This window comes from Myxocyprinus asiaticus, chromosome 43 (assembly GCF_019703515.2).
Source record: "Myxocyprinus asiaticus isolate MX2 ecotype Aquarium Trade chromosome 43, UBuf_Myxa_2, whole genome shotgun sequence".
NCBI classification, from domain to species: Eukaryota; Metazoa; Chordata; class Actinopteri; order Cypriniformes; family Catostomidae; genus Myxocyprinus; species Myxocyprinus asiaticus.
In genome coordinates this window covers 23,172,726-23,200,235 of record NC_059386.1, presented here as the reverse complement: position 1 = coordinate 23,200,235, position 27,510 = coordinate 23,172,726, and the positions used below count along the sequence as shown (strand labels likewise).

General features: G+C 37.0%; 1 protein-coding gene across 4 annotated transcripts in view; it reads right to left on the bottom strand.

The window, feature by feature from the left end:
* Nucleotides 1–27,510, bottom strand: part of LOC127433917 (disks large homolog 2-like) — a 303,885-nt gene that overhangs the window by 22,235 nt on the left and 254,140 nt on the right. For all 4 annotated transcript variants that reach the window (XM_051686267.1, XM_051686270.1, XM_051686268.1 and 1 more), the window contains 2 exons: nt 14,723–14,837; nt 1,506–1,682 (listed from right to left, as the gene is read on the bottom strand). In XM_051686267.1, coding sequence (XP_051542227.1) covers nt 1,506–1,682; nt 14,723–14,837 — 292 coding nt within the window. The remainder of the gene's footprint in view (nt 1–1,505; nt 1,683–14,722; nt 14,838–27,510) is intronic.

The following is a 27,510-nucleotide window of genomic DNA, read 5'->3' as shown; positions in this document are numbered from 1 at the left end:
GCATTTATGTATAAATTTGTCTTAAAATCTGGTTAGATCTTCATCTAAGTTACAATAATGAACAAACACAATCTGTTTTAACTAATAACGCACAAATTATTGTATTGTTCTTGTACATATTAAATACATCATTCAAATATTCACAGTGTAGGTTGGTAAAATTATGTGAACCCCTAGGCTAATGACATCAACAAAAGCTAATTAGAGTCAGGAGTTGGCAAACCTGGCATCCAATTAATGAAACGAGTTTGAAGGTGTGGGTTAGAGCTACTTTAACTTATAAAAAGCACTTAAACATTTTGAGTTTGCTATTCACAAGAAGCATCTGCTGACGTGGACCATGTTTTGCAAAAAAAGAGATCTCAGAGGACTTACGGACAAGGATTGTTGATTTGCATAAAGTTGGAAAGGGTTACAAAGTTATCTTGACGAGTTTAGATATTCATCTGTCCACAGTTAGGCAAATTGTCTATAAATGTAGATGATTTTGTACCGTGGCTACTCTCCCTAAAAGGGGCCGTCCAGCCAAGAGTACTCAAAGGGCACACCGCATAATGCTCAATGAGGTAGAAAAATAACTCTAGAGTGACAGCTAAAGACTTGAAGGAACCATTGGAACTGATTAACATCTCTGTTCATGAGTCTACTATATGGAAAACATAAAACAGGCATGGTGTCCATGGCAGGACACCACGAAGGAAGCTGCTGCTTTCCAACAAAAAAATTGCTGCGTGCCCGAAGTTTACCAAAGACCACCTTGACACTTCACAACGTTACTGGGAAAATGTTTTATGGACTGATGAAACTAAGGTTGAATTATTTGAGAAGAACACACAGCACTACGTATGCCATAAAAAGGGCACCGCATACCAACATTAAAAGATCATCCCGACGGTGAAGTACGGTGGTGGGAGCATCATGATTTGGGGCTGCTTTGATGCTTTGGGGTCTGGACCGCTTGCCATAATGGGATGTGTTCAATAAAGACATGAAATATTATAATTATTTGTATGTTGTTAGCTTAAGCACATTGTGTTTATCTATACTTGTGACTTTGATGAAGATGAGATCACATTTTATGACCAATTAATGCAGAAAACCATCTAATTCCAAAGGGTTCACATACAATTTCTTGCCACTGTATATTACTAGATTATATGTGTATTATATACAGTATGTATAGCATTTATTACATGGTATACAAAGCTCTTTTATTTTAAAATCCTGTTTTCCATATAATGTCCTCTTTAAATGCTCTCTTTTGAGGCTCATTTATATCTAGCGATGATTTAAACTCACCAAGTTCATTTATAAGCTAAAAGTGTCAGAACTTTTGAAGAGACAAATCAAATATAGGGCAGTCAAGTAAAGATTCAAGTATAAAGATAAATTTTAAAATTTAATTAAGCCACTTTTGAGAGCACAAAAGTCTGTCACAGTGATCATAAATCTCTTGACCACAGGTTTATTCTTTATTACTGTAAGTGACTCAGTGTCGAACCCACCTCCTCTTGCTGGGGATGACGCCCATCTCTTCACTGTCCCCTTCAGGCGTTACTCTCCTGGCCTGCCACCACTCATCGTCCGAAGCATTGATGACATGGAGGATGTCTCCATATCGGAAACTCAGGCCCTGACTGGGGAGACCGCTGTCCTTCGCTCTTTCGTAGTCAAACAGAGCCCTGTGGACACACACACACCATGTCACGTAATGTCAGTTTTATAGACCTGACAGATTCTAGCAAATATTTGCCTCCATCTGTCACTAAGGCAGTCCTGAATTGGCAGTAATGACTGACTGTCTCAAAGCAGAATGTGTGAAATGTGCCAAAGAGTAAGAGGGACATATGGCTGTGAGAAAGACAGAATAAGTGCCACTAGCTTTTGACAGATAACCAACAAATATTATAGAAAAGCACACAACTGTGTGTATGTGTGTGTAGACTGATGCTATGATGTTCAGTAAATGATGTAAATGTGATGAATGGAGTAAAATGAAAACAGAACATTTAGTTCCATCACCACAGAAACCCACAGGCGGTTGCCATCAGTCTTTCAGCCAAGTCTGAAGGGGTTTACATCATATATGATTACTACTATACTTTATTAATATTTCTGTGGATGACTAGTGCACCATTGTCTGATTTAACATTTAAATTAAATGAAAATCATAAACAGGTCAGAGCAAAGGCCTTAAGGTTTTAATCTGGTTCACAACATTTCCTGATCCCATTAATAAAATAAAATATGCTAAAGATAAATAAATACAATTATATAGTTAATGCTGAATTAGTTTTTTTAATAATTATTAATAATAATTGTATTAATAATTCTCACTATCATTTGTTGTTCTCTCTCTACTATATTATTAATAAAAGATAAAATGGCAAAGATAATACATAAAAATAATAAAATAATATATTAAGTAATATAATAATAATTAAAAAAACATATAGTCAATGCAGAATTAATGCTGAAAGTAAGTTTCATTAATTAATTTTTATTATTTATTAATATTAATATAATTAATACTTACATTATTAATACTAATTTTAAGTTTGAATCTATAGTAGTTGGCAACATTTCCTGTGCTCTCACTACCCATTCTTCTCCCCATTATTTACTGTGCTCTCTCTACAATATTATTAATAAAAGATACAATTCCAAAGATAAAATAAAAAATTATAAAATAAAAATATAGTTAATGCAGAATTCGTTTTTCATGGAATATTCCGGGTTTAACTCAAGTTAAGCTCAACTGACAGCATTTGTTGCATAATGTTGATTACCACAAAATTTGTTTGACTTGTCCCTTCTTTTCTTTTCTTTTCTTTTTTCTTATTTTTTTAAAGAGCCACAAATGCTGTTGATTGAGCTTAACTTATATTGAACACAGAACATTCAATAAAATACAATAAAGTAATTTTTTTAAGTTTAAAATACTTCATCCTATGCCGACTTAGGAATTTTGTAATCCTGTTTTGGTGTCATTAGAGGCCAAGAAATTACACATTTAAAAAAAAAAATAAATAAAAAATAGGGTAAAATATGCTTTTTCACCCAATATAAAAACATTCACTAAGAGCAAAGCACATATAAGAAATGTGAAGCTCTTTCACTGGGCTACAATTTCCATCTTTCCAAAACGTTTACAATTTACTACGCACGCGCTCCTGCCGTCTGGAGTGGGTGAATCACTCTGCGGCAACCAGAGAAACCTCTCATTCAACCTCATATGGTGGAGCGCTATCCAGAGAAACAGAGTACTGCTACAAGAATAACTGTGATTCATACCTTCGTTCTTAGAAAGAGACACAAAACACAGTCCACTCTATTTAAAGAGCACGTTTTAAACTGAGAATTCAGTCACAAAGACCAGAACAAAGGCAAAGTGAATAGAAAATCAATGCACTTATGTGTGAAACCAAGTTTAAAACTGAAACATCTAAGGGAAGTGTGTGGATTGAAGTCAACCAGATACGTTTTACAGTCTCGCTGTTTAACTTATATACATGGATGGATGATCAAGTGATGAAACACAGTAAAAGGACGTGCTATGGCATAAACGCATTTGCACAGCACACAAAAGAACAGACAGGCTGTCACAGTGTCCCATAGGCCTGACCCACTGAGTGCACAATACCAGAGATAACCGCAATAATTAAACATGTTCCTCCAGGTGCTTTTACTAACTGCAAGCCTCTGACCTATAAAATAAGAGTTTCTATGTTGTCCAGGGGTTTGTGCTGGTTTGTCCATGGTGTGTGAGAAAAATAGTATGCATGATATTATAGACAAAATGTTGTTTATAAAATTAAATAAGTGGCTTTTATATTGTCATTGTTTTTTGCATTAGTTGACAGTGCATCCTTTTTCTACCTATTAATATTATATGTCATGTATAAACATCAAATCACAATTTGACCGTAGAATTTAGACCAAAGATTTCTGTCCAGTCTTTAGAAAGCAGAATGAAAGAGCAATAATGTCAAATGAATTTTTTGGAAGTTCTGTTCAAATCTCTAAACACCAAGCAGTTGATAAAAAAGGCATTTATTCAAGCCATTTCCCCTTTCAGAATATGTGGTTCTTAAATGATATGCCACAATGAGACCACAGACTAAACAGCACTTATGCATATTCACTGCTAATAAAAGCTCTCAAATAAGAAGAGGCTCTCCTGAATAAATGTGTGCGAGTTTGGGAGTGGGAGAAAGACAGAAAGGGGTAAAACTAGTTCAGCAGCCCATTTATCTGCTCACTGCTCACATAAACTCTTCTTTCTACTGCTCTTTGTAGCCATGACAACACATTTGTTGTGGAAAGAAGTCTATGATGCAGACACAATAAATGAGATTTAGACACAAAACACAAAATGGGGCTGAGGCCAGTGGAGGGGATAATGATATCACTTCTGGTGGGTGACACATTTCCCCACTACGTTCTCCAAGGGTTAGACAGCCAAATATAATGCTGCGCTGTGTTTTACCCGAGATATTTGTCCATTTAAATTTTTACCTAAAGTTTAAACTTTGAAACGAAAGGATTGGTAACATACAAGCAACCAATCCTTTCAAGCCATCACAAAATGACCCATCCAGCATCCAAATATGTTTTGCATTATAAAAGTATTCTTAATGGATTTTGCATATTGCCTTATAATACATTTGACAATGTTTTCATATTATAATATTTACCTATTCATGGTTAAACTGCATTAAGGCACATAATCAACACCAAATGTCATGTATTATACAATACACCACAGTATAGTGCCTAATAATACATATTACCATGTTCTCATATTATAATTAGGGCAGTCAATCGATAATTTTTTTTAATCAATTTAATTACATGGTGTGCCGATTAATTAATCAAATTAATCGCATATATATATATATATATATATATATATATTTTTTTTTTAGAAAGACCCTTAAATAACTATAATTCAATATAAAGTACAATGATGAAGTAATTATACATAGTTATATTAAAATAATTACAAATAATATATATGCAGTATATATATATATAACACTCAAACCAGCCCATCTGGCATCAACAATCATCCACACGATTATCTAATCAGCCAATCGTGTGGCAGCAGTGCAATGTATAAAATCATGCAGATATGTGTCAGGAGCTTCAGTTAATGTTCATATCAACCATCAGAATGGTGAAAAAATTTGATCTCAGTGATTTGGACCGTGGCATGATTGTTGGTGCCAGAAGGGCTGGTTTGTGTATTTCTGTAACTGCTGATCTTCTGGGATTTCCACGCACAACAGTCTCTAGAATTGACTCAGAATGGTGCGAAAAAACAATAAACATCCAGTGAGTGGCAGTTCTGCGGATGGAAACTCTCTTTGATAAGAGATTGGCCAGAATGGTTCAAACCGACAAAGTCTACAGTAACTCAGACAACCACTCTGTATAATTGTAGTGAGAAGAATATCATCTCAGAATCCTATTCTGAGATGCGTGCTGGCGCTGTTTTGGCGGCACGAGGGGGACCTACACAATATTAGGCAGGTGATTTTAATGTTGTGGCTGATCGGTGTATGTGTACAGTATGTTTGTTTACCTGTTTTAGTGTTGGTGTGAAAGACCAATTAACTGATTAACTGAAAACATTCTGAAAACATATTTGCAATCAGCTTTGATAGTAAAACTATTGTGTATTTGAATGCTTCTTGTTTCTGTTCGGTGTGCATATACAGGTTTGCTTGTGTGTTGCATCATGAATGTGTATGTGTGCATGTACAGTATGTGTGTGTTACAAAACTTTACAGCGAGTAAATTATTTCTACCTCCCTGCTTGTGCTCGGACGAATTGAGTATCCTTTATCACTTGCGCATCTGTAACGCTATTGCATTGTGTTTGTGTTTTATTGTGTACAGTACATAAAGAACATAAAAAAGCTGTTTGCTTAGCGACGTCTTTTTCAAGACGCCGTTCCGCAAATGTTTCCACCTTGTGAGCGATATATGTCTCTGTCAGATGGGAACAAGCGCTGTTTTCCATATAAGCCCGAAGCCGATCCCCTATCCTCCCGTGGCAGCTGCAAAGGGACACACGAGGGAGGCGTGCGAGGAGATTTGAAGAGGATTTGTCACCGGCCCAGCCTTGCATGCCTCTCTCCTCCAGCCAGGGCTGGGAGCACGCTGACACAGCGCTCGCTGAGATTGACTGTGAGCGCATGAAAACTTTAAACACTTCGCTTTTGTTTTCAATTTGGATAAACAACTACACTCCTATGCATCCATATTAACACCACTCACTCATCTGCCATCACCTCCATACGTGTCCTCTATGCCATGCTAGTTTGTTAGAGCGCATGCTTATTAGCTGACACAGCAACACAAATAACAGTACTAACATAGGAATGTAATATATTTTAAAATGCATTCTGCTTAATTAATATCATTGTACATAATGACATTAGATGATAAACAAATCTTTTTTTTTTATTAAGTTAATATATTTACCGCTGCTGGGGTCACTGAAGTCAGTGGTAAAACATACATAACAGTGGCATAATGGTGGTAATTTGCCATTACAAGTCCATTAAATTAAATTACAAACCTTGCTGAATACAATGAAATGATCTGCATTGTTCTTATGACCTTAAATGTTTTTGTTAACCTTTTTAAAATGTGAAACACAAATCATACATTCTCTCTCACACACACATATTGGCACACATGTCTAAGGAAAAAACACAGAAAGAACTAAAATAAACTTTGCATAACAACTTTCTCCATGTTGGAGCTGTCGCATGTGGTGCTCGTGCTTCATCATTTCCCGATCTTTTGCCAGTGGTAAAACATCTACTATATACTATAATTAACTGTTTGTGATATACTGTATATATTGCTGGCAAAAAAAATTATTCCATCAGGGTACATGGAAACATTAGAATGGCTGCCAATGGAGAAAGATGCTTTTTGGAACCATATGGATAGTAAGAGCATATGGCTAAGCAGACAAATCTTGACTCATTGAGTGTCCCTCTCTACTAAACTAGCAAAAAAGTTGCAAAAAGCAAATAAATATAATTTACTGTAAGTGTTAGACATGATCGACATATTGTTTTATCGGTACATTTTTGAGGCATCAATATATTAACATTAGCCTATTTTTTAATTTAGAAGCCTAATTTGCGTGCTTTCCAATTCACTGCCATTTGGCTTGTAGTCTGGCGTAAATGCGTTGGGAGACCACAAAAGGGTGATATAAAATTTACTGTAGCCAGTCATGGGTAGGACAAGGCAAACAAGTCCAAATTGTGGATCTAGTCACCATACACACAAACGTTACAAAGGTGACTTCAAGAATGGACAAAGTGATGAGTTTGCAGGTTAGTGTATGAAACTGGTGTAACTGCGCAAACCGAAAGATTAGAAATTATTATGCAATTTCTCTGTATGTTGCTTTGAAGAGGTTTCTTACAAGATGTCAAACCACCTAAAAGATATACTTGTAACTGAAAATACATTGTGTAGGCTATATGAAAGATACACATACACAATATATCATCCAGTGATGGCTAGAGTAAATAATCTTTGTCCTTTGATAATGATTTGGATTGAATTTAATGGAAAACTATACGAGTTACACCACAGAATTTGGAGCAGCCTCCGGAGACCTCTGGGAGTAGTAGGTGTGTTGTATTTGTGCGTATCTTTGAAGAAAATAATGATTTGGATTATTTTGCAGTAGGTGTGCGACCCCCTTTAATTTACCCTGCCACTCACACTTTAACAAAGTTGTGTTGAGAAATATGTTTGAAGTGACAAAGACTATTGTGCAACGAGGAGCCCTACATATATCTGAAAAAATGCTGATATATATCCATAATCATTAGGAAAACGTTCTGTTTATCGATGTATGAAAAAGGCATTGATCCCAAGCATATTAAGTCTCCATTATGCTGTTAAAATAAATGACAGTGTTCATGCACATAATGCCCATAAATTTATACGTTTAATCCAGTCTGATCTCATAAAATTGCATGACCTTAGTGAAAATTTTTGCAAAATGACATTATGTGGTTCATTGCACATATCAAGGCAGTTTTGAGGTGAAATATAAAGTAGCACTAAAAGTGAGTTAAATGTTTTCCCAAACAGACGAGGTTTGTACGGTGGATGCTGTATTGAGTTTTAAATCAACAAAACCGACCTTCCTACCTTAACCTAACCAATAGTTTCATAAAAAGCATATGTCAGATAAAAAATAAAATAAAAAATAAAAAAAATTGCTGAAGCAACCACATAATTTTTTTAACGCACGTGTGCTCTTCAGGATGTGTGCCCTAGTCCTTTACAACTTGATCACACTTGAACAAGCTTATAAATGTAGTTGGTTATGTAATGCAAACGTTAAAATGAATTGCCTTACAAATCATGTGCTTTAGTAAAAGTGTTTAGATTGCATTGTGTAAGAAACAGGGCGAAAAGTACGATTTTACAAATCTGCCATTTAACTTGTGATTTGTGTGAAAGGGAATAAAAGTCACTGATGTCGTAGCACCTCTAGTATTCATTTCATACAGTTGTGCTCAAAAGTTTGCATACCCTGGAAGAAATTGTGAAATTTTGGCATTGATTTGAAAATATGACTGATCATGCAAAAAATTTAAGGATAGTATTTTATTTAAGGATAGTGATCATATGAAGCCATTTACCATCACATAGTTGTTTGGCTCCTTTTTAATCATAATGATAACAGAAATCACCCAAATGGCCCTGATCAAAAGTTTACATACCCCTGAATGTTTGGCCTTGTTACAGACACACAAGGTGACACACACAGGTTTAAATGGCAATTAAACGTTAATTTCCCCACACCTGTGGCTTTTTAAATTGCAATTAGTGCCTGTGTATAAACAGTCAATGAGTTTGTTAGCTCTCACAGGGATGCACTGAGCAGGCTAGATACTGAGCCATGGGGAGCAGAAAAGAACTGTCAAAAGACCTGTGTAACAAGGTAATGGAACTTTATAAAGATGGAAAAGGATATAAAAAGATATCCAAAGCCTTGAAAATGCCAGCCAGTACTGTTCAATCTCTTATTAAGAAGTGGAAAATTCAGGGATCTCTTGATACCAAGCCAAGGTCAGGTAGACCAAGAAAGATTTCAGCCACAGCTGCCAGAAGAATTGTTCGGGATACAAAGAAAAACCCACAGGTAACCTCAGGAGAAATACAGGCTGCTCTGTAAAAAGACGGTGTGGTTGTTTCAAGGAGCACAATAAGACGATACTTGAACAAAAATGAGCTGCATGGTCAAGTTGCCAGAAAGAAGCCTTTACTGCGCCAATGCCACAAAAAAGCCTGGTTACAATATGCTCAACAACACCTTGACACGCCTCACAGCTTCTGGTACACTGTAATTTGGAGTGACGAGACCAAAATAGAGCTTTATGGTCACAGCCATAAGCGCTATGTTTGGAGTGGGGTCAACAAGCCCTATAGTGAAAAGAATACCATCCCCACTGTGAAGCATGATGGTGGCTCACTGATGTTTTGGGGGTGTGTGAGCTCTAAAGGCATGGGGAATCTTGTGAAAATTGATGGCAAGTTGAATGCAGCATGTTATCAGAAAATACTGGCAGACAATTTGCATTCTTCTGCACGAAAGCTGCACATGGGACGCTCTTGGACTTTCCAGCACGACAATGACCCTAAGAACAAGGCCAAGTTGACCCTCTAGTGGTGTCCATCACAGTCTCCTGACCTTAATATTATCGAGCCACCCTGGGGAGATCTCAAACATGCGGTTCATGCAAGATGACCAAAGACTTTGCATGACCTGGAGGCATTTTGCCAAGACGAATGGGCAGCTATACCACCTGCAAGAATTTGGGACCTCATAGACAACTATTACAAAAGACTGCATGCTGTCATTGATGCTAAAGGGGGCAATACACAGTATTAAGATCTAAGGGTATGCAGACTTTTGAACAGGGGTCATTTCATTTTTTTCATTGTTACCATGTTTTGTTTTATGATTGTGCCATTCTGTTATAACCTACAGTTGAATATGAATCCCATAAGAAATAAAAGAAATGTGCTTTGCCTGCTCACTCATGTTTTCTTTAAAAATGGTACATATATTATCAATTCTCCAAGGGTATGCAAACTTTTGAGCACAACTGTATGTACAACGGCCATGCAAAAATAATTTTGCAAAAATGATAGTATAGTAATGTGATTCAATGAGACCAGGTTGGTTTATACACATCTATGCGGTTCAATACAGGGTTTACATGGTTGAAATATACATCAGTAAAACTGAAGGACTGAGTGTTTTAGCTTGAGATTGATTGTATGGGTCTTGCAGTAGAAGCAGCGGGGCTGAATCTCTGTGTGTGAGTGTGTTTGAGTGTGTAATATACAGTGCTCAGCATGAAAAGGATACATCCATGGGTGGTGAACCTTATGGACAGCATTTCCCCACTACAGCAGATGTCTGTAACATAATTTGTAAAAAATGAGTGCTGCCTCAGTCCTCAGAAAACCTGAGTGTAGCATTTGCTAAGCAGAGAGATGTGCATGTGATAAGCTGAAGCTACCAGCATATCACAGGGACAAAGCATTACATCTACAACACACAAACCACAAGACAGTGTCAGAGTGCTACCACAGGTGCAGATAATGTGGCGCTTTTGCTTGTTGTAGAGAAAGGTAGCGTTTAAAAGCCCCCTGAGAGTAGAGCTGAGTGCCATGTGTATGTGCAGATCAGTGGCCTCATAAGTGTAAGAGCCAGGCTTGTGAAATAACAGAACCATAGCTGAGATTTAATAAACTTCACACAGACAAATTTCAAATTGGCGATTTTATGGGATAACTACATTTTTACATTTTCTGAAGAAAATATGTGTTGCTATGAGGATGCTAAAGTGTTCTAAGTGTTTTTTAGCACATTACTATGGAGTTTCTAGGGTGTTGTGGGTGGTTGCTACGAGGTTTGCCAAAGTCAAAATAGCCCACCTCCAAGTCTCTATGATATTCTGGTCCCTCGATATGAACTGGGTCCTCAATGTAATTCTCAGGGATTTTTTCACCATTTTATAGTCTGTATTACTGTTTTAATATTAAATAGTGCAAAGTTGTATGGACTACTTTCATGATACTTTTATGGTTATTTTTTGTGGGGGTTTTTAAGCGTGACAGCCCATGGACATTATAACCTATCTGTTTATGGTAAAAGCTGTGTAACAATTCTTAAAAAATGTATACCTTTGTGTCCCACAGGAAAAAAACAAAAAAACAGCATACAGTTTTTAAGCTGTATAAGTCAAGCCATCAAATCAAAAACATGCAAAGATAAATGAATCAAACCAGAAAATTTTGCAGTTTATATTCTGAATTTTCAATTTGCACTGGACAAATAACACAGACATTGTCAGAGTCTTGTATGATTTACAATCACAAAGAGTGAGTAAGGGGGGTTGTTATGGTTACATGTAAATGCTACCGCAGAGAAAGAGAGAGAGAGAGCCATTGAGGATGGTAAAGTGCACACACAAAAACAAACAAACACTTCCGCTTTAGAGAAATTGTGATGTTCATTTGTTGTGACAGAAAAACTGAAAGATGCTGATTGAGGGAAATCACTCAATAGCTGACTCATCCAATACTAACTTAGTGTGAGTTAGTGTGAGTGAATGGAGTTGTGCATGCATTGCTTTTATATTGGTGCTTTTATATTGATGAGAATGCAGCCAACAGCGATAACACCTCTGCATTCATAACAACTCTAATGCATCTCTATGCTCAACAGAGGCAACTTGAAAATGTAAGCGCAACGTAGTTCTAGCGGGAAGACTCGCAGCTGTACATCATCCCACTATTAGCTAGATAACTCCTAGCCAATCATGGGTCAGCCATTGCTTTATAAGCCTGCTTACAATCTATCACATTGCTGTTTCAGTGTGCCAACATGGCAACCTCCACCACCCCACCGCCACCAGTTGAGTCCCGTCCTGCACGGGGGTAGGCTCCTCACCCTGCCTCCTATCTCCGGCAGGATCTGACGGTTCCAAGTACAATATTTTCGAACCGCCAGAAGGGGCATACGCCAAAAAGAGACATTACATTTCTGTTTTATATTCATCAAATAAATGTCATCTTAAACTTTACTCAATTCTGCGAGTCTTCCTGTTAAAAATATAAGTTCCCTCAAAATTATCTTTTGCCTTCTACAGACTGAAGGCAAAAGCCACTTGCCCATGCTGCTTTTTCAGCTACACTTGTATTTCTTTCCTCAACTGTAGAATTTTACATTCCTATGTTGGATTCTCATTGATAGAATACAGTATATTAAAGGCCATATATACTGTATATATTCAATTTTACTAGTCTGCATATTATTCAATTTATTTTAGAATTCTTGTACTAAAAACACTTTTACCTTAATTTAATTTTACATGACCATTTTGCGCCCTCTCTCTGACCCTAAACAGGCAGTTTTTGCTACTGCACCTTTACGATTAAATATGTAAAGGACCCCTGTTTTGATTGGCATACCTCTTTTCCTTAGACATTTATATGTAAATATAGAGGCTTATACGTTAATCATGGTCATGGTTGTGACATCATTCCCTGAAACCCCCCCACAAACTTAAACCTTAAAGCCAAAGTTGGTTTGCTGGTGTTAGCTGGTTTAAGCTGGTCTAGCTGATCTAAGTGCCCAATCCTCTTTTAAAACAGTGCATGATCAGGCTGGAAAACCAGCTAAGAATGGTAAAATGAGGGATATTATGGAGATTTCTAAGAAAGTTTACACTGTAAAAGTGGTAACCTGTGAATGTTACCTTAAGGAGTTTTTTTTTTCAACCTGATCTAACCCTTAAAATTATTATTATTATTACTGTATTTTTTTTAGTGTAACCTAATGTATTCAGGTTGATTTAGACATGTTAATTAATATTTTTGACTTGAATCAAACCAGTTAAACTAGATGTTACCAGATGAAGCACATTTTTATGTTAACATTTTTTTCAGTGTACTTTTAATAAATAAGTTGGTTCAACTGGAATGTTAGAAAATGTCTATATAGTACATAGACTCAAAAGAGCCAAAAAAATCTGTTTTCCATGTTCAAATCCAGCATCAGTAAAACCACATGCTTGCAAGTGGCTGTGAACTTGGTAAATCAATCTATGGTGCTGCGTCCATGCTTGAGTTGTTTTTTTAGTATCTGTGCTCTGCAGTAAGTGAATTAGTCCATATAAGGTCTTATTTCCTGTGTCTCAGCTCTTTGCAGCTTCCATTCTGCAAACCCATTAAACAATCGGCTCTATGGCCCAAATGACTCTCTTGTACTGTCACAGTACAATTATCCAGCACCCACAGAGGGGTCCTGTGACTGCTGCTGGGAAGCAGATATTGGCATCTTTTAACGCTGTGGGAGCATTGCATGCTGTACATCATGAGTGGAGGTGTGTGTGTGTGTGTGTGTGTGTGTGTAATCGGTGAATGGAGAGCTATTTATCACAATGGATCTTTACAGGTGTGCTAGTTCCATGAAAATCTAACATATGATAATGAAGCCAAAGCAGAAATCTACAGCTGCTTGACGAAGAACTAATATTTAGGGCTGTTGATTGAACTGTGAAATAGAACTGGGAGAATTATAGCAGCTGTTCAAGAAGTCCAGCCAAACAGTGCAGATTTATTGGATGTTTGGAGTAAACCTGGGAACTGGGATGCATCATGCAGGTCGTATGATCATACTATTTACTGTATCTTCTTAATGATTCCTTGAGCTGCTGAGTTCAGTAGTGTGGGGGAGGTAAAATATTTAGTAGCTTCAGGAAAGAGGATGTTTGTAGTTCTGATGGGCACAGCTTTTGAATATTATCATGTTGGCTACTTTTTTTTAATGAACTAAGCTTAAAAAAAAGTTTCATGTTTGCTTTAAAAAGCAAAGAAGGATTTGTTAGAATGCGTTGTGACTCAGTAGTGCTTCTAAATATCATGTACACAGTATAGCTGCAAGTGTAGCTAATATATGATCCTCCAATCCTGTCTGATCTACAGTAAGATCAAAGCACACACAACAGGTGCCTTTTTAAGTGAATGCAAGTGTGTGTATATGTGTGAGCAAAAGAGGCAAAGTGGACACTGATGAATCCTGACTGAACTCACTCAGATCCCTGCTGGTTCACAAGCAAAGCCCTGAAGTGTGTGTGTGTGATAACAAACATCTTGCCGCAGGCTAGAAACATGTCTTATAGCCCAGAGAGACTAGACTCATGTTCACATCAATCTAACATCAGTGCCACACTACAAGGCTGTTAAAAAGCGTGTCTTGAGAATTGCACTTAGTTTGAATATTTTCATGTTCAGAGCACTGCTGGCATATTAGATTCCCATCTGTGTTGGCAGAAAGTGCACGAGTTAGTGTATGAAAATGTGTTTGTTTGTTTGAAGTAGTGGTTGGCAAATACCATTATATTGCACTAAATGCATTTTGAACATTTATCATGCAGAATTTTTAACTTGAAATTCACTAAAAATATTTGAAAACAAAACAATATGCATTTTCCATTGACTACACTGCTGGTAGACTTTGTAACTGACACAAGAAAATGCTAATGCTTCTTTTAATTGACCATATGAAAATCTTAAAATGCCAAAATATCATCCAATTTATCAGCCTAACCGATATACTGATCTATCACTAGGTTAGAGAGATGAACATTACCTGACATAGAGTGAGCGTTTCTGATTGGTTCTGAGGGATCCGGATCCAGAACTTATGCTGTGGTTCATCATCTGCTCTCTCAAGTCATGAATTTTTGCCTCGAAACGCCCGTATTCTGTGAACACAAACAAACAATACAAGAAAATGTAATTACAGTGCAATAACCCTGAAATCAAACTCCCTAAAATCATTAGAATAGAAGACAATGCATACAAACAAACAATTTCAAACCAAAAAATTTAATAAAGATCTCTCCCTAGGAAATACTGTCCGTCCATTAAGGATGTGCTATTGTAGAAACTTGGTGTCTGAAATGACATCTAACATCAATACAAGCAACCCAGCTGATGGATGTGCAAGGTCACACGGTCAATACAGGAAAGGTGAGACAGAGAGAGAGAGAGAGAGAGCGAGAGAGAGAGAGATAAAGAGATACAGTATTTTTTTCTTCTGCAGTGCACATATGCAACATCCGATAACATTGCACTCCTGTTATTATCACAATATCTTTTGAAATCAATATTAAAATCTGCACAGTTCTACAATTCTGATAAAATGTCATGGAACCCATATACCAGACAAAGGACCACAGACTTATTTTATATGTTAAACTAGGGGACAATTCTATAGCTGTTAAATGTTTTGTTTACAGGCTTCTATAGTCTTACAAAGGCCATCTCAAGCTTTTCATGGTTGACCTTTAATTTACTGTAGTGGTACAACCCTATTGATATCCTATTTGAGAGCTCAGATGAGCAGACCAATGAACATGACATTACCAGACACGTTGTGTTAGCTTTAACTTCATCAGATTTCCATCCATCATAAAACCCTCCAAAATACTGGATGTTAGAAGTTGCAGTAAAAAATATGTAAACACTTGGGATTTACCTGGATTTCTGCATAAACTGATCATATCATGTGATCTTATCTTCAACTAAGTCACAACAATAGACAAACACTGTCTTTATTGAAAACACCATGTAAACATACACAGTGAGGCAATGGAAAAAGTATGTGAACCCTTTTATAACTAATTTAATTACTGGTTAAACCTTGTTTGGCAGTAATAACCAAACATTTCCTGTAATTGATCAAGTCGAATTCTATGAATAATTAATGCAGAAACCCAGGTAAAAAAAAAAGTATTTTACAGAGAATAATTAAAATCTAAAATTCTAGAACATCTAAAATCTTTTGAGTACAGCTGACTTTTGGATCCTCTAAACAGCCCTGTTTCAGCAGAGAACTACATCTGCTCAGGCTGCTGCTGAGATTAGCGCACACACACACACACACACACACACACACACACACACACACACACACACACACACACACACACACAGTGTGCTGAACCTGAGCGCTCAGCCCGAAAGCCCAGCCTGAACAACGTCAGATCAACCAAACCAGCACACACCCCAACAGGACATCTACGGTACTCCACTTGGGCATGATGTAGCTGCTTTCTCCTTTTTAATTAGTCCTCTCTTTGTTTTTGTTTCATCAATTTAAAATAAAACTTGTCTGTGCCTACTGCATATAGTATGCAAATAGAATAATTAGGGATACACCGATATAAAAATTCTGGCCAATATAGATACGCCGATAATTATTTTTATGTTATAGCAGATTACTGGAAAATGGCCGATATTAAAAATCTGTGCTAAAAATAACAATAAAACACACTTCAAACTAAAATTAAGTTTAAAATGCTACGGGTGAATTTAGGCATCACAACATCATAATGTGCAGTATGTAATATAGAGATACATTTTGTGAAAACAAGATTACATTTAATAGTGTTATTAAGTTATTAGTGTTATTTAAAAAAATTAGGTTAGAGCTAGATGACAGCAAAAGTAATATAATTAAAAAAATTGGGGCTGTTGTTTTAATGCGCTTATTTAGTGCAATTCTTTTTATAAAAAATAACGCATTAAACACAATTAATCATGTCCCTGACCCATAACTAAATTCCGTAATAAAAGTGCATGTTTTCCTCTCAGCTTGACGTACATGTAACTGTGTTTTTACAAGCCACATCAGCAGAGGGCAGTTAGTAGTTAGTGCTCCCTGACAAACCTCACAAGCAGTGCAGCCACAGAATGAGAGCCACTCGAACAGGACGTGTTCTTGTCAACTGGACGAAGCACAACGGAATTTTTAGATACTTTTAACTTGACTCCGCATCCTTAAAAAGTGGCATTTATGATGCTAAAAACAAGTGCGACACTCCAAAAGCATCCATATGACACATCTGTACATAGGTTGACAATTATAAATAGCTCAGAAGAACAGGACAGATTGACAAACTCAAAAACAAAATGTATTGCTGTGGACTGTAGCCTTGTTCAATTAAATTTGAATAAAACAAACAGTAGTTTATTGACTTCTAAAGCCACTTTTTGTATTGTCTAATTATTGCTTTACCCGTATGCCACAATAATGCAATATATAATACTATACATAATTATTTGAATTAATTACGTTTTATTTACTCTCACTGAGCACTTTATTAGGAACACGATGGCCCTAATAAAGTGCCCAACATGGTCTTCTGCTGTTGCAGCCCAACCTCCTCAAGGTTCGACGTGTTGTTCATTTTGAGATGCTATTCTGCTCACTACAATTGTACAGAGTGGTTATCTGAGTTACCGTAGCCTTTCTGTCAACTCGAACCAATCTGGGCTGCGTTTCCCAAAACAACCATTGTAAGCTTAAGTAGAACGTAGATGCCATTGGCGCCAATGGTTTCTACGATCTACTTAGGATTATGATGCCTTTGGGAAATGCGGCCCTGGCCATTCTCTGTGGACCTCTCCCATCAACAAGGCATTTCCGTCCACAGAACTGCCACTCACTGGATGTTTTTAGTTTTTTGCACCATTCTGAGTACACTCTACAGACTGTTGGGCATGAAAATCCCAGGAGATCAGCAGTTACAGAAACACTCAAATCAGCCCGTCTGGCACCAACAATCATGCCATGGTCAAAATCACTGAGATCACGTTTTTGCCTCATTCTGATGGTTAATGTGAACATTAACTGAAGTTCCTGACCCACATATGCATGATTTTATGCATAAATAAGTACAGGTGTACAGGTGTTCCTAATAAAGTGCTCAGTCAGTGTATGTTACATTTATTTGGAGGCCTTTCTCAGCAAATATTATATGAAATATTACATATAATATTATATTTTAATATATGCGATTAATTCAATTAATTAATCGGCAAGTCACTTAATTAATTAAATGTAAACATTTTAATCGATTGACAACCTACTAAAAATAGATGGAAAAGAGCGTTCACAACTAAATATCCAATATTGGCCAATATACAGCAATAAATGTTAAAAATCACAAATATCAGCCAATAACTGACATGGTCCCGATATATACCGTAAATAATCAGGCAGAGATGACAGCAAAAGAAATATAAATCTAAAAATATGTGGAAAAGAGCTTTCACAATGAAATATTTAATATTGGCCAATATTAACCGATAAATTAAAATATCAGCCGATAACAGAAATGGTCCCAATTTATTGTGCATTCCTAGAAATAATCAAATAAACTAATAATTAACATATGACTGAGTTGGTTATGATGTTATAGCTGGGCATGAGGATCATCAAAGGTTCATTTGAGGAAAAAGGCTGATTTGAGAGCCCGTATGTCCTTACAGGAAACTCAAAGGTCAAATGACAAGTACATTTTGTCATTAGGCTGCAGGCTGGAGAGGTAGAACAAAGACAATTACAGTGAAGATACAATCAGCTGTGTGCATTAAAAAAAAAACAAGATGTTTTATAGAGACATGAACCCACAAATATATCAGCATCCCTCCATATAAAGTATTCCAGGCATTATTCAAATCACTCCCACCTCTTGAAACTAAACTCTACCTCTCTCTCTCTCTCTCTCTCTCTCTCTGAAGAGCTCAAAGTTATTCCAAGACAAAGAAACCTCAAAACAATAAAAAATTAAACATCTCGCTAAACAAACAAATACTGTTTCTCCAGAGAAAGAGAAAAATATAGAAAGAGAGAGGCACAGATTAAAAAGCCTCAGAGTGGTGCATTGCTCAGACAGAGGATAAACTCGAAAACCCGAAACAATCCAGCAATGAGCACTCAGCCCGAACAAATCCACTCAAATGAAAAGAGACTGCAATGCCCACAACCCATGACTTCAGGATTTTGGGGGGATAATCAGGAATATCAAATAAATATTTGATTTTCTTTTCTGTATAAAGATTGGAAAAAGTTGTCTCAAGGTGTACAGAAAAAAGGTTAATAAATGCATAGAGTAAAATAATGTTTTGTCAGGTCACTTAAAAAATTTATGTAGTAACATCTAAATTAACTGCTTATGTTCAAGTAAAAAAAAAAGAAAAAAAAAAGAAAAATAAATAAAATACATATATATAAATATGATTTAATCAATCTGATTACATTTGGCCAAACCAACAAATGTCCAAATTAATTGTTAGATCAAGTAGAAATAACTCCTTAAGGTAACAACTGCACATATCCACTTTTTACAAAGCAGTTTGAATATAAATTCCCGTTTTTGAAGTATAACATACATGGAATCCTAACCAGATCTAACCCCAAACCTTCTAAAAACACAATGCTTTCCACACACACACACACACACACACACACACACACACACACACACACACACATGTTGGTGTGGCTATCTTTATGAGGACTCTCCATAGACATAATGATTTTTGTACTGTAAAAACAATAGATTCAATCCCCTAACCCTACCCTAAACCTAACCCTCACAAAAACTTTCTGCATTTTTACATTTTCAATAAAACATTGTTTAGTATGTTTTTTAAGTGATTTGAATTATGGGGACACTAGAAATGTCCTCATAAACCACATTTCTAGCATAATACCCTTGTAATTACCAGTTTGTAACCTACAAAAAATGTCCTCATAAACCACCCAAACCCGCCCACACACACACACACACACACCACACACACACACACACACACACACATGCTTACAAACACACTCTCCCTTGAACAAAAAGAAATCAGTAATACAGCATAGAAACTGAAACGATGATGGGTGTGATGAAAAGAAGGACTAGAGGATGAATGAAAGCATGAATGAAAGAAAGAGAATTAAAAACGAGAGTCTCACTCTTGAAGATGCTCGCAGACTGCAGCAGCGTGAGATATTGACCGCTCCCTACACACAAGCAAAGACTGCCAATCTACCATCTCCTCTATTCTCTCTCTCACACATGCTGTCCTCCAGACCCATTCCTATTGGCTGGAACTCTAGAGTGGGTGGGGTTTGAGTGTCTTACAGCCCCTCCTCCCCATAAAGTCGTCCAGATCAAAAGCCATGCTGGATTTTCTCTCTTGACGTCGGATTTGTATTTTCAATCTGCAGCATATTAGCTTGCTTAAAGGTAAACATACCACAAATTCTGCAAATATTTTAGCATTTGCACTCCTTCAAAACATGTGGATTTCACAAGTATATGAAGGGCATTTGTACACACAAATTGCAAGCTTTTGAAGTAAGAATGCAGGTGATATGAGATGTGATCGATCAATTATTAACTGCTGACCTGGGGTCATATGGAAAGGGAAATACGGAGGGCTAAAGACAAAGTTACAGATGTGAAGAATGTGTCTTCCAGAGAATAATGTTCTTTGTTATGTTCTTTGGTTGTTGTTTTTTTTTCCCAGTTCTGTTTCATTTAAGAAGCAACTTTGTCTGACATGTGTTTCCTAAAATTCCTTATGAGAAATAAAAATAGACACAAATGGGAAAGGTGTTGACAGTATGAATGCAAAGCTTTGGAATAAATGTGGATAGCATTGCTCAGATAATTGGGTTTCTGCTGAGTTCATATTGAAATCTCTGATTTTCAATTGCAGGCTTTGTTATCTTGGAAAATGTGAGCATAGTTTGAGATATTGTTGAGATTTCTAAAACTTTAGCGATACACATTTGGGAGTACATGCACTGTAAAAAGTGGTAACCTGTAATTTATACCTTAAGGAGCTATTTCTACCTGATTTAAACATTTAATTTTGTTGGTGTAACCAAATGTATTCCGGTTGATTCAGACATGTTAAATAATATACTTTACATGTATATTTAAAAAATAATGATTTAGATGTTACAACATGAAGCACATTTTTTAGGTTAAGGTTTTCAGTGAGTTTTTTTTTTTTTTTTTGTCAGAGAAGCAGGACGCTTAAGCAAAAGTCTTTATTTGATCTACAATTATTTTCATTGCTGTCTAGGAGAAACAATTGAGATCTTTTTGTATTGTTTTTATTTCCTAGCTGCTAGTCTGTTCCAGTCTAAATGTCTAAGCTCCAAATGTCCCTTAAGTCCCTGTTTGTATTTAAATGCCAAGAACTCTACCTCTGACACTCAAAGCAGCAAAAAATCTACTGCAGATGGAACCTTCCAGATAGATGAAAAGCTTCCCACCTCTGTCTCAGCGCTTCATTTCAAGCGGAGACATTTGAGGAAGATTACAGGCTGTTTGCGATGATGGATTATCGCACATCCGGAGGGAAAGAGAGATTAAGAAAATGTTCAGTGTACAGCAGACTTACATTCAGAGATTTTGAGCAATGCAGGGCTATGATCACACCGACATGCTAAAATGGTCTCCCAAACATGTGCATTTCAAAACATCTGTCTTGATTCGCCACATTTGGTTGCGTTTACTGTTTATAGATGTTGGGTTTCGTATTTCTGCGGCAGTGGGCTGCATCCAGGCTGACAGCCGTCCCTGTGCATCACTCACCACACTCATTTGTGTCGGTCTGCAGTGACTTGGTTTCTGTGTTAATAAAGGACAGCTTGTGTTGTTTCATTAGCTTGCTGTGCACCATCTGCAGCAGAGGAAAAGAGCAACACTGCGCTTGCAGGTAAAATAACCATGTGTGGCCTAGTGACAAGGTAGTGTAACATTTCCAGGGAAACGGGGGGTGTAAATAAAGCCAACATCATCTGTAATGTTTTAGTGGGCATGCCTGTTACAGCCCATTAGCTAAACTAACCCTTACTACACAATGCAGCAACAAGATAGGTGAAGAAAAATAACAATGGTTTGTATGGATTGCCAGCCTAAAAGTGAAAAAGTTGCATGGATGTTTTATCTAATTCATGTGTGTGTGTGTGTGTGTGTGTGTGTGTTAGGTTTTTCCTACATTGTGGGGACCAACCTGAAATCACCTACACTATAAAAAGTGGTATCCTGGAATTTTTACTTTAAGGATAAATAGAGCACAACAGACTGTTTCTGGAAGTAAAAATCCCATAAATGTTTTCCATAGGGGACCTGATTATTAATGGTAACTTTTAAAACCATTAATGACAGACCTACAGCAAGCGCCGATGTTGTTAATCGATGGAATATGCTTTTGTTGAAGCCATTAGTCTACGTTATTTCAACGTAATAATAATAATAATAATAATAATATATATATATATATATATATATATATATATATATATATATATATATATATATATATATATATTTGATTTTCTCCCCTTTTTCTCCCCAATTTGGAATGCCCAATTCCCAATGCACTTTAAGTCCTTGTGATGGCGTAGTGACTCGCCTCAGTCCGGGTGGCAGAGGACGAATCTAAGTTGCCTCCGAGTCTGAGACGTCAACCTGTGCATCTTATCACGTGGCTTGTTGAGCACATTACCGCGGAGACATAGTGCGCGTGGAGGCTTCATGCCATCCACCGCGGCATCCACGTACAACTCACCACACGCCCCACTGAGAGCAAACCACATTATAGTGACCACAAGGAGCTTACCCCATGTGACTCTACCCTCCTTAGCAACTGGGCCAATTTGGTTGCTTAGGAGACCTGGCTGGAGTCACTCAGTACACCCTGGGATGATTCAATTGTATCATTCGCAGATTCGCATGGGATTGTAGCTCATGCCCTCATAAAGACTAAGTATACAGTCTTGTACCTTTGATTTTCACTTTTTTGCTTCAAATAAATACTTATGGTATCAAGAAAAAGTGGGTCAAAATATTATTTAATATGACTCAATCAACCTGATTGCTTAGGTTGCAGTACTTTTTTAGGGTTAGATCACGTTGCAATAAAATGGAATAGTGCTTTGTTCCATTTTATTGCAACGTGATCTAACCCTAAAAAAGTACTGCAACCTAATGCAATCAGGTTGATTGAGTCATATTAAATAATATTTTGACTTAAATATAACCAGTTAATTTAGATGTTACCACGTTTTTTAGATTACCTGACAAAACACTGAAACGAAACATCAGCTACAGAGACCTTGCCACAGGATATCTGGGATCATCACAAATCAGTGGCTAAACTCTGGCAAACAGCCTACATGTCTACCTCACAGCCCTTTAAAGAAATATAAACTCAAAAACAACCCAAAGGCTGTTTTTCCAAAAGTTATCAAATTTACTTCCTAAGAAAATGTGAGTGGTACTTGCAGGTGCAGAACTCGCCACCACAATGCTAGCATGTTCTGGGTCCTTGCCAGGGTGTTCCTATGTAGTTTCTCAGTTGTCTGAGGGATTGTTAGTATACAGGTGCATCTCAATAAATTAGAATGTCGTGGAAAAGTTCATTTATTTCAGTAATTCAACTCAAATTGTGAAACTCGTGTATTAAATAAATTCAATGCACACAGACTGAAGTAGTTTAAGTCTTTGGTTCTTCTAAAAGTGATGATTTTGGCTCACATTTAACAAAAACCCACCAATTCACTATCTCAAAAAATTAGAATATGGTGACATGCCAATCAGCTAATCAACTCAAAACACCTGCAAAGGTTTCCTGAGCCTTCAAAATGGTCTCTCAGTTTGGTTCACTAGGCTACACAATCATGGGGAAGACTGCTGATCTGACAGTTGTCCAGAAGACAATCACTGACACCCTTCACAAGGAGGGTAAGCCACAAACATTCATTGCCAAAGAAGCTGGCTGTTCACAGAGTGCTGTATCCAAGCATGTTAACAGAAAGTTGAGTGGAAGGAAAAAGTGTGGAAGAAAAAGATGCACAACCAACCAAGAGAACTGCAGCCTTATGATTGTCAAGCAAAATCGATTCAAAGAATTTGGGTGAACTTCACAAGGAATGGACTGAGGCTGGGGTCAAGGCATCAAGAGCCACCACACACAGACATGTCAAGGAATTTGGCTACAGTTGTCATATTCCTCTTGTTAAGCCACTCCTGAACCACAGACAATGTCAAAGGCGTCTTACCTGGGCTAAGGAGAAGAAGAACTGGACTGTTGCCCAGTGTTCCAAAGTCCTCTTTTCAGATGAGAGCAAGTTTTGTATTTCATTTAGAAACCAAGGTCCTAGAGTCTGGAGGAAGGGTGGAGAAGCTCATAGCCCAAGTTGCTTGAAGTCCAGTGTTAAGTTTCCACAGTCTGTGATGATTTGGTGTGTAATGTCATCTGCTGGTGTTGGTCCATTGTGTTTTTTGAAAACCAAAGTCACTGCACCCGTTTACCAAGACATTTTGGAGCACTTCATGCTTCCTTCTGCTGACCAGCTTTTTAAAGATGCTGATTTCATTTTCCAGCAGGATTTGGCACCTGCCCACACTGCCAAAAGCACCAAAAGTTGGTTAAATGACCATGGTGTTGGTGTGCTTGACTGGCCAGCAAACTCACCAGACCTGAACCCCATAGAGAATCTATTGTATTGTCAAGAGGAAAATGAGAAACAAGAGACCAAAAAATGCAGATGAGCTGAAGGCCACTGTCAAAGAAACCTGGGCTTCCATACCACCTCAGCAGTGCCACAAACTGATCACCTCCATGCCACGCCAAATTGAGGCAGTAATTAAAGCAAAAGGAGCCCCTACCAAGTATTGAGTACATATACAGTAAATGAACATACTTTCCAGAAGGCCAACAATTCACTAAAAATGTTTTTTTTTATTGGTCTTATGATGTATTCTAATTTTTTGAGATAGTGAATTGGTGGGTTTTTGTTTAATGTGAGCCAAAATCATCACAATTAAAAGAACCAAAGACTTAAACTACCTCAGTCTGTGTGTATTGAATTTATTTAATACACGAGTTTCACAATTTGAGTTGAATTACTGAAATAAATGAACTTTTCCACGACATTCTAATTTATTGAGATGCACCTGTAAGTCTCTATCACATTCTGGTCCCTAGATATGGCTCAGGTTCCACCTGCAATGTAAGTCTATAGGATTTTCTCATTGGTTTGATCGTCTAGCTGGCATAAGTCAGATCATTTAAGTAATAGCACACCTCTCCTAAACAAGCTGCACAATTTGAGGTATCATTTATCTACATAGCACCAATGACACGTTGCATGCCAAAGTTTAATACTTCAGGTTAGGAGTTTCAAAAAACCACCAGCCTTAAGACTGAGAAAAAGTTATAATGATTCTTGCCTTAGCAAGCACCACTACTTACAAAACCATCCATAACGGACATTGCTCTAAAATGAATGACAGCACCATTATATTTCCCACAGGAGGAGAGACAACCTTGTGTGACCTTACAAACGCTTATCAGAAGGTTAAACTAATTAAACCACTCCAGGTTTTCACAGTCCATGACAAAACAGCCAGAACACGATTATAAATTAGGCACTAAAATCCCACTCTCTGAATGTTGCCCTTTAAATTAGCAGCACCACCAAACTATTGCATGAATGTGGTCCGATCTGTCAGAAAACTGTGGAGCCTCTCTACAAAGATTCATTCTCTGTGGAACCTCTTCAGATGTTTGGGGTTCATTAAAAAGAATAAGAAGAGAGTAGCGCGGAGGTTAGTCATAAATCAGACGGGAAATATTACAGTAAAATATGACTCATTCATAGAGCTTTGGGTATCCAGAAAAATGATTGATGACCATTTGTGTCCCCAACTGCAAACTGCATGCTCACACACACATATACACAAACATTAGGCATTATGCTTTGTGATGACAGCCAGGTTATATTTGGCACCAAATATTTATGGGGACTGCAGATTAGTAGGTGGTTAATGTGTCAAAACAGGCAGGTTTATTAAAAATTCTATCATTGGGGAACAGTCTCTGTTCCTGCACTAAGCTATAGTTTAAGAACAAAATTGTCCCCAAAAGTGAACTAAATCTGTCAAAACCTCCCTTTGGGGACATTCATGGATGTCCTAAATTAGAAAATGTATTAATACATAAAGCAAATACTGTTTATTAATATGATAAAAATGCTAATATTTTCTTTTAGGGGCAGGGTTAGAGTTAGTTTACAGTAATTAAATGAGCTCTTGGCTCTATACAAAACAACAGAAGTCTATGATTCCAATAGAAGTCCTTAATTAGAAGTTAACATATTTGTGTGCGTACTTAGCTATAGTTTGGGGAAAAAAATTGCCTCCAAAAGTGAGCTAAATCTGACAAAACATCCTTTAGGGTACATTCAGGGATGTCCTAAATTGGAAAAATTATTAATAAATAAAGAAAATACTGTTTTTATTTTTATTTTTTTTTAATAAAAAATAAATAAATAAATAAAAAAAATCCAAAATGGCTTCTTTTAGAGGTAGGTAAAACAATAGAAGTCTAGGGCATGTCCTCTTTTAGCTAAGTAAACATGTGTGTGTACAGGGTTCCCTCAGGTGTTCTAGGATCCATCATCGGCTGACTGGCTGTCTGTTGAGTTTAGTGTATACATGCTGGTGATGTCATAATGTCCCCACTAGTGGCCTCAATCTGGCCTACCAGAATGCCACACTAACAGATTCATACACACACACACACACACACACACACACACACACACACACACACACACACACACACCACACTCAAACAAAGATTAAAATGTCAGCCTTTTCAAGGCCTGTTGTGTTCTGTTTCAAAATGTCAGCTAAAAACTGCTGTCTGTTTTGAGAGCACAGATTTTGTATTTTGTACAACCTTTTACTATGAGCTATGTCCTGTCATTACCAGGGTTCAGGAAGTATTTGCTGTACCTGAGGGTATTCTGATAAAATCAGGTGTAATTGTGTATTTCAGAGATGGTCTCTCTACTCATTTCCCTGCCTTTGCTCTTCCCCTTATGTCTAATGATATGGTGGATATACGTATAGTGACCTTTATATCTATCCAGACAATTTGCATCACATGCGGTAGCTTCACATTATAAAAAAACACAAATGTTCCTTTAATTACAGAAATGAAAGTGTTTAATTTACTATGTTAACAAACTGTAACTTTGCACTGTAACATGCTTAGGTGGTGATCAAACCCCTGAACTTTGGAACTGTAGCCCAGAAATTTACACACTGTGCCACATAGTTGACATGTTTGACTGATAAAAACGAGACATTGCAAGTTTAGAGTCAGCACACAAAAGTATTGAAATCTTTTGAACTTTAGGTGGGTCTGTCTCAAAACTGCTCAGGTACCCTCAGGACATAAATTATAAAAACAATTATACAATTTTAGAAAAAGGACCACTCATTTCTCTTTCTGCTAAGAAGGAATTTCTAGAATACGGTTGTTAAAAATGAATACATTTTCCTACTTATGTTTATATATTTTTTTTTATATGGAAGACTGAAGAACTTCAATTTCAGCTTGATTATGATTTTTCTTGATTATCAATCTGTCTTACAGGGGCGACACGCAATCATTTTATTTTTGAGGGGGCACCAGTGGCTGGTGATCACTTGGCGCACAAGGCGAGATACTGTAGGACTTGACCAAACTTTTTAACTACTTAGTAAATCTGTATACAAG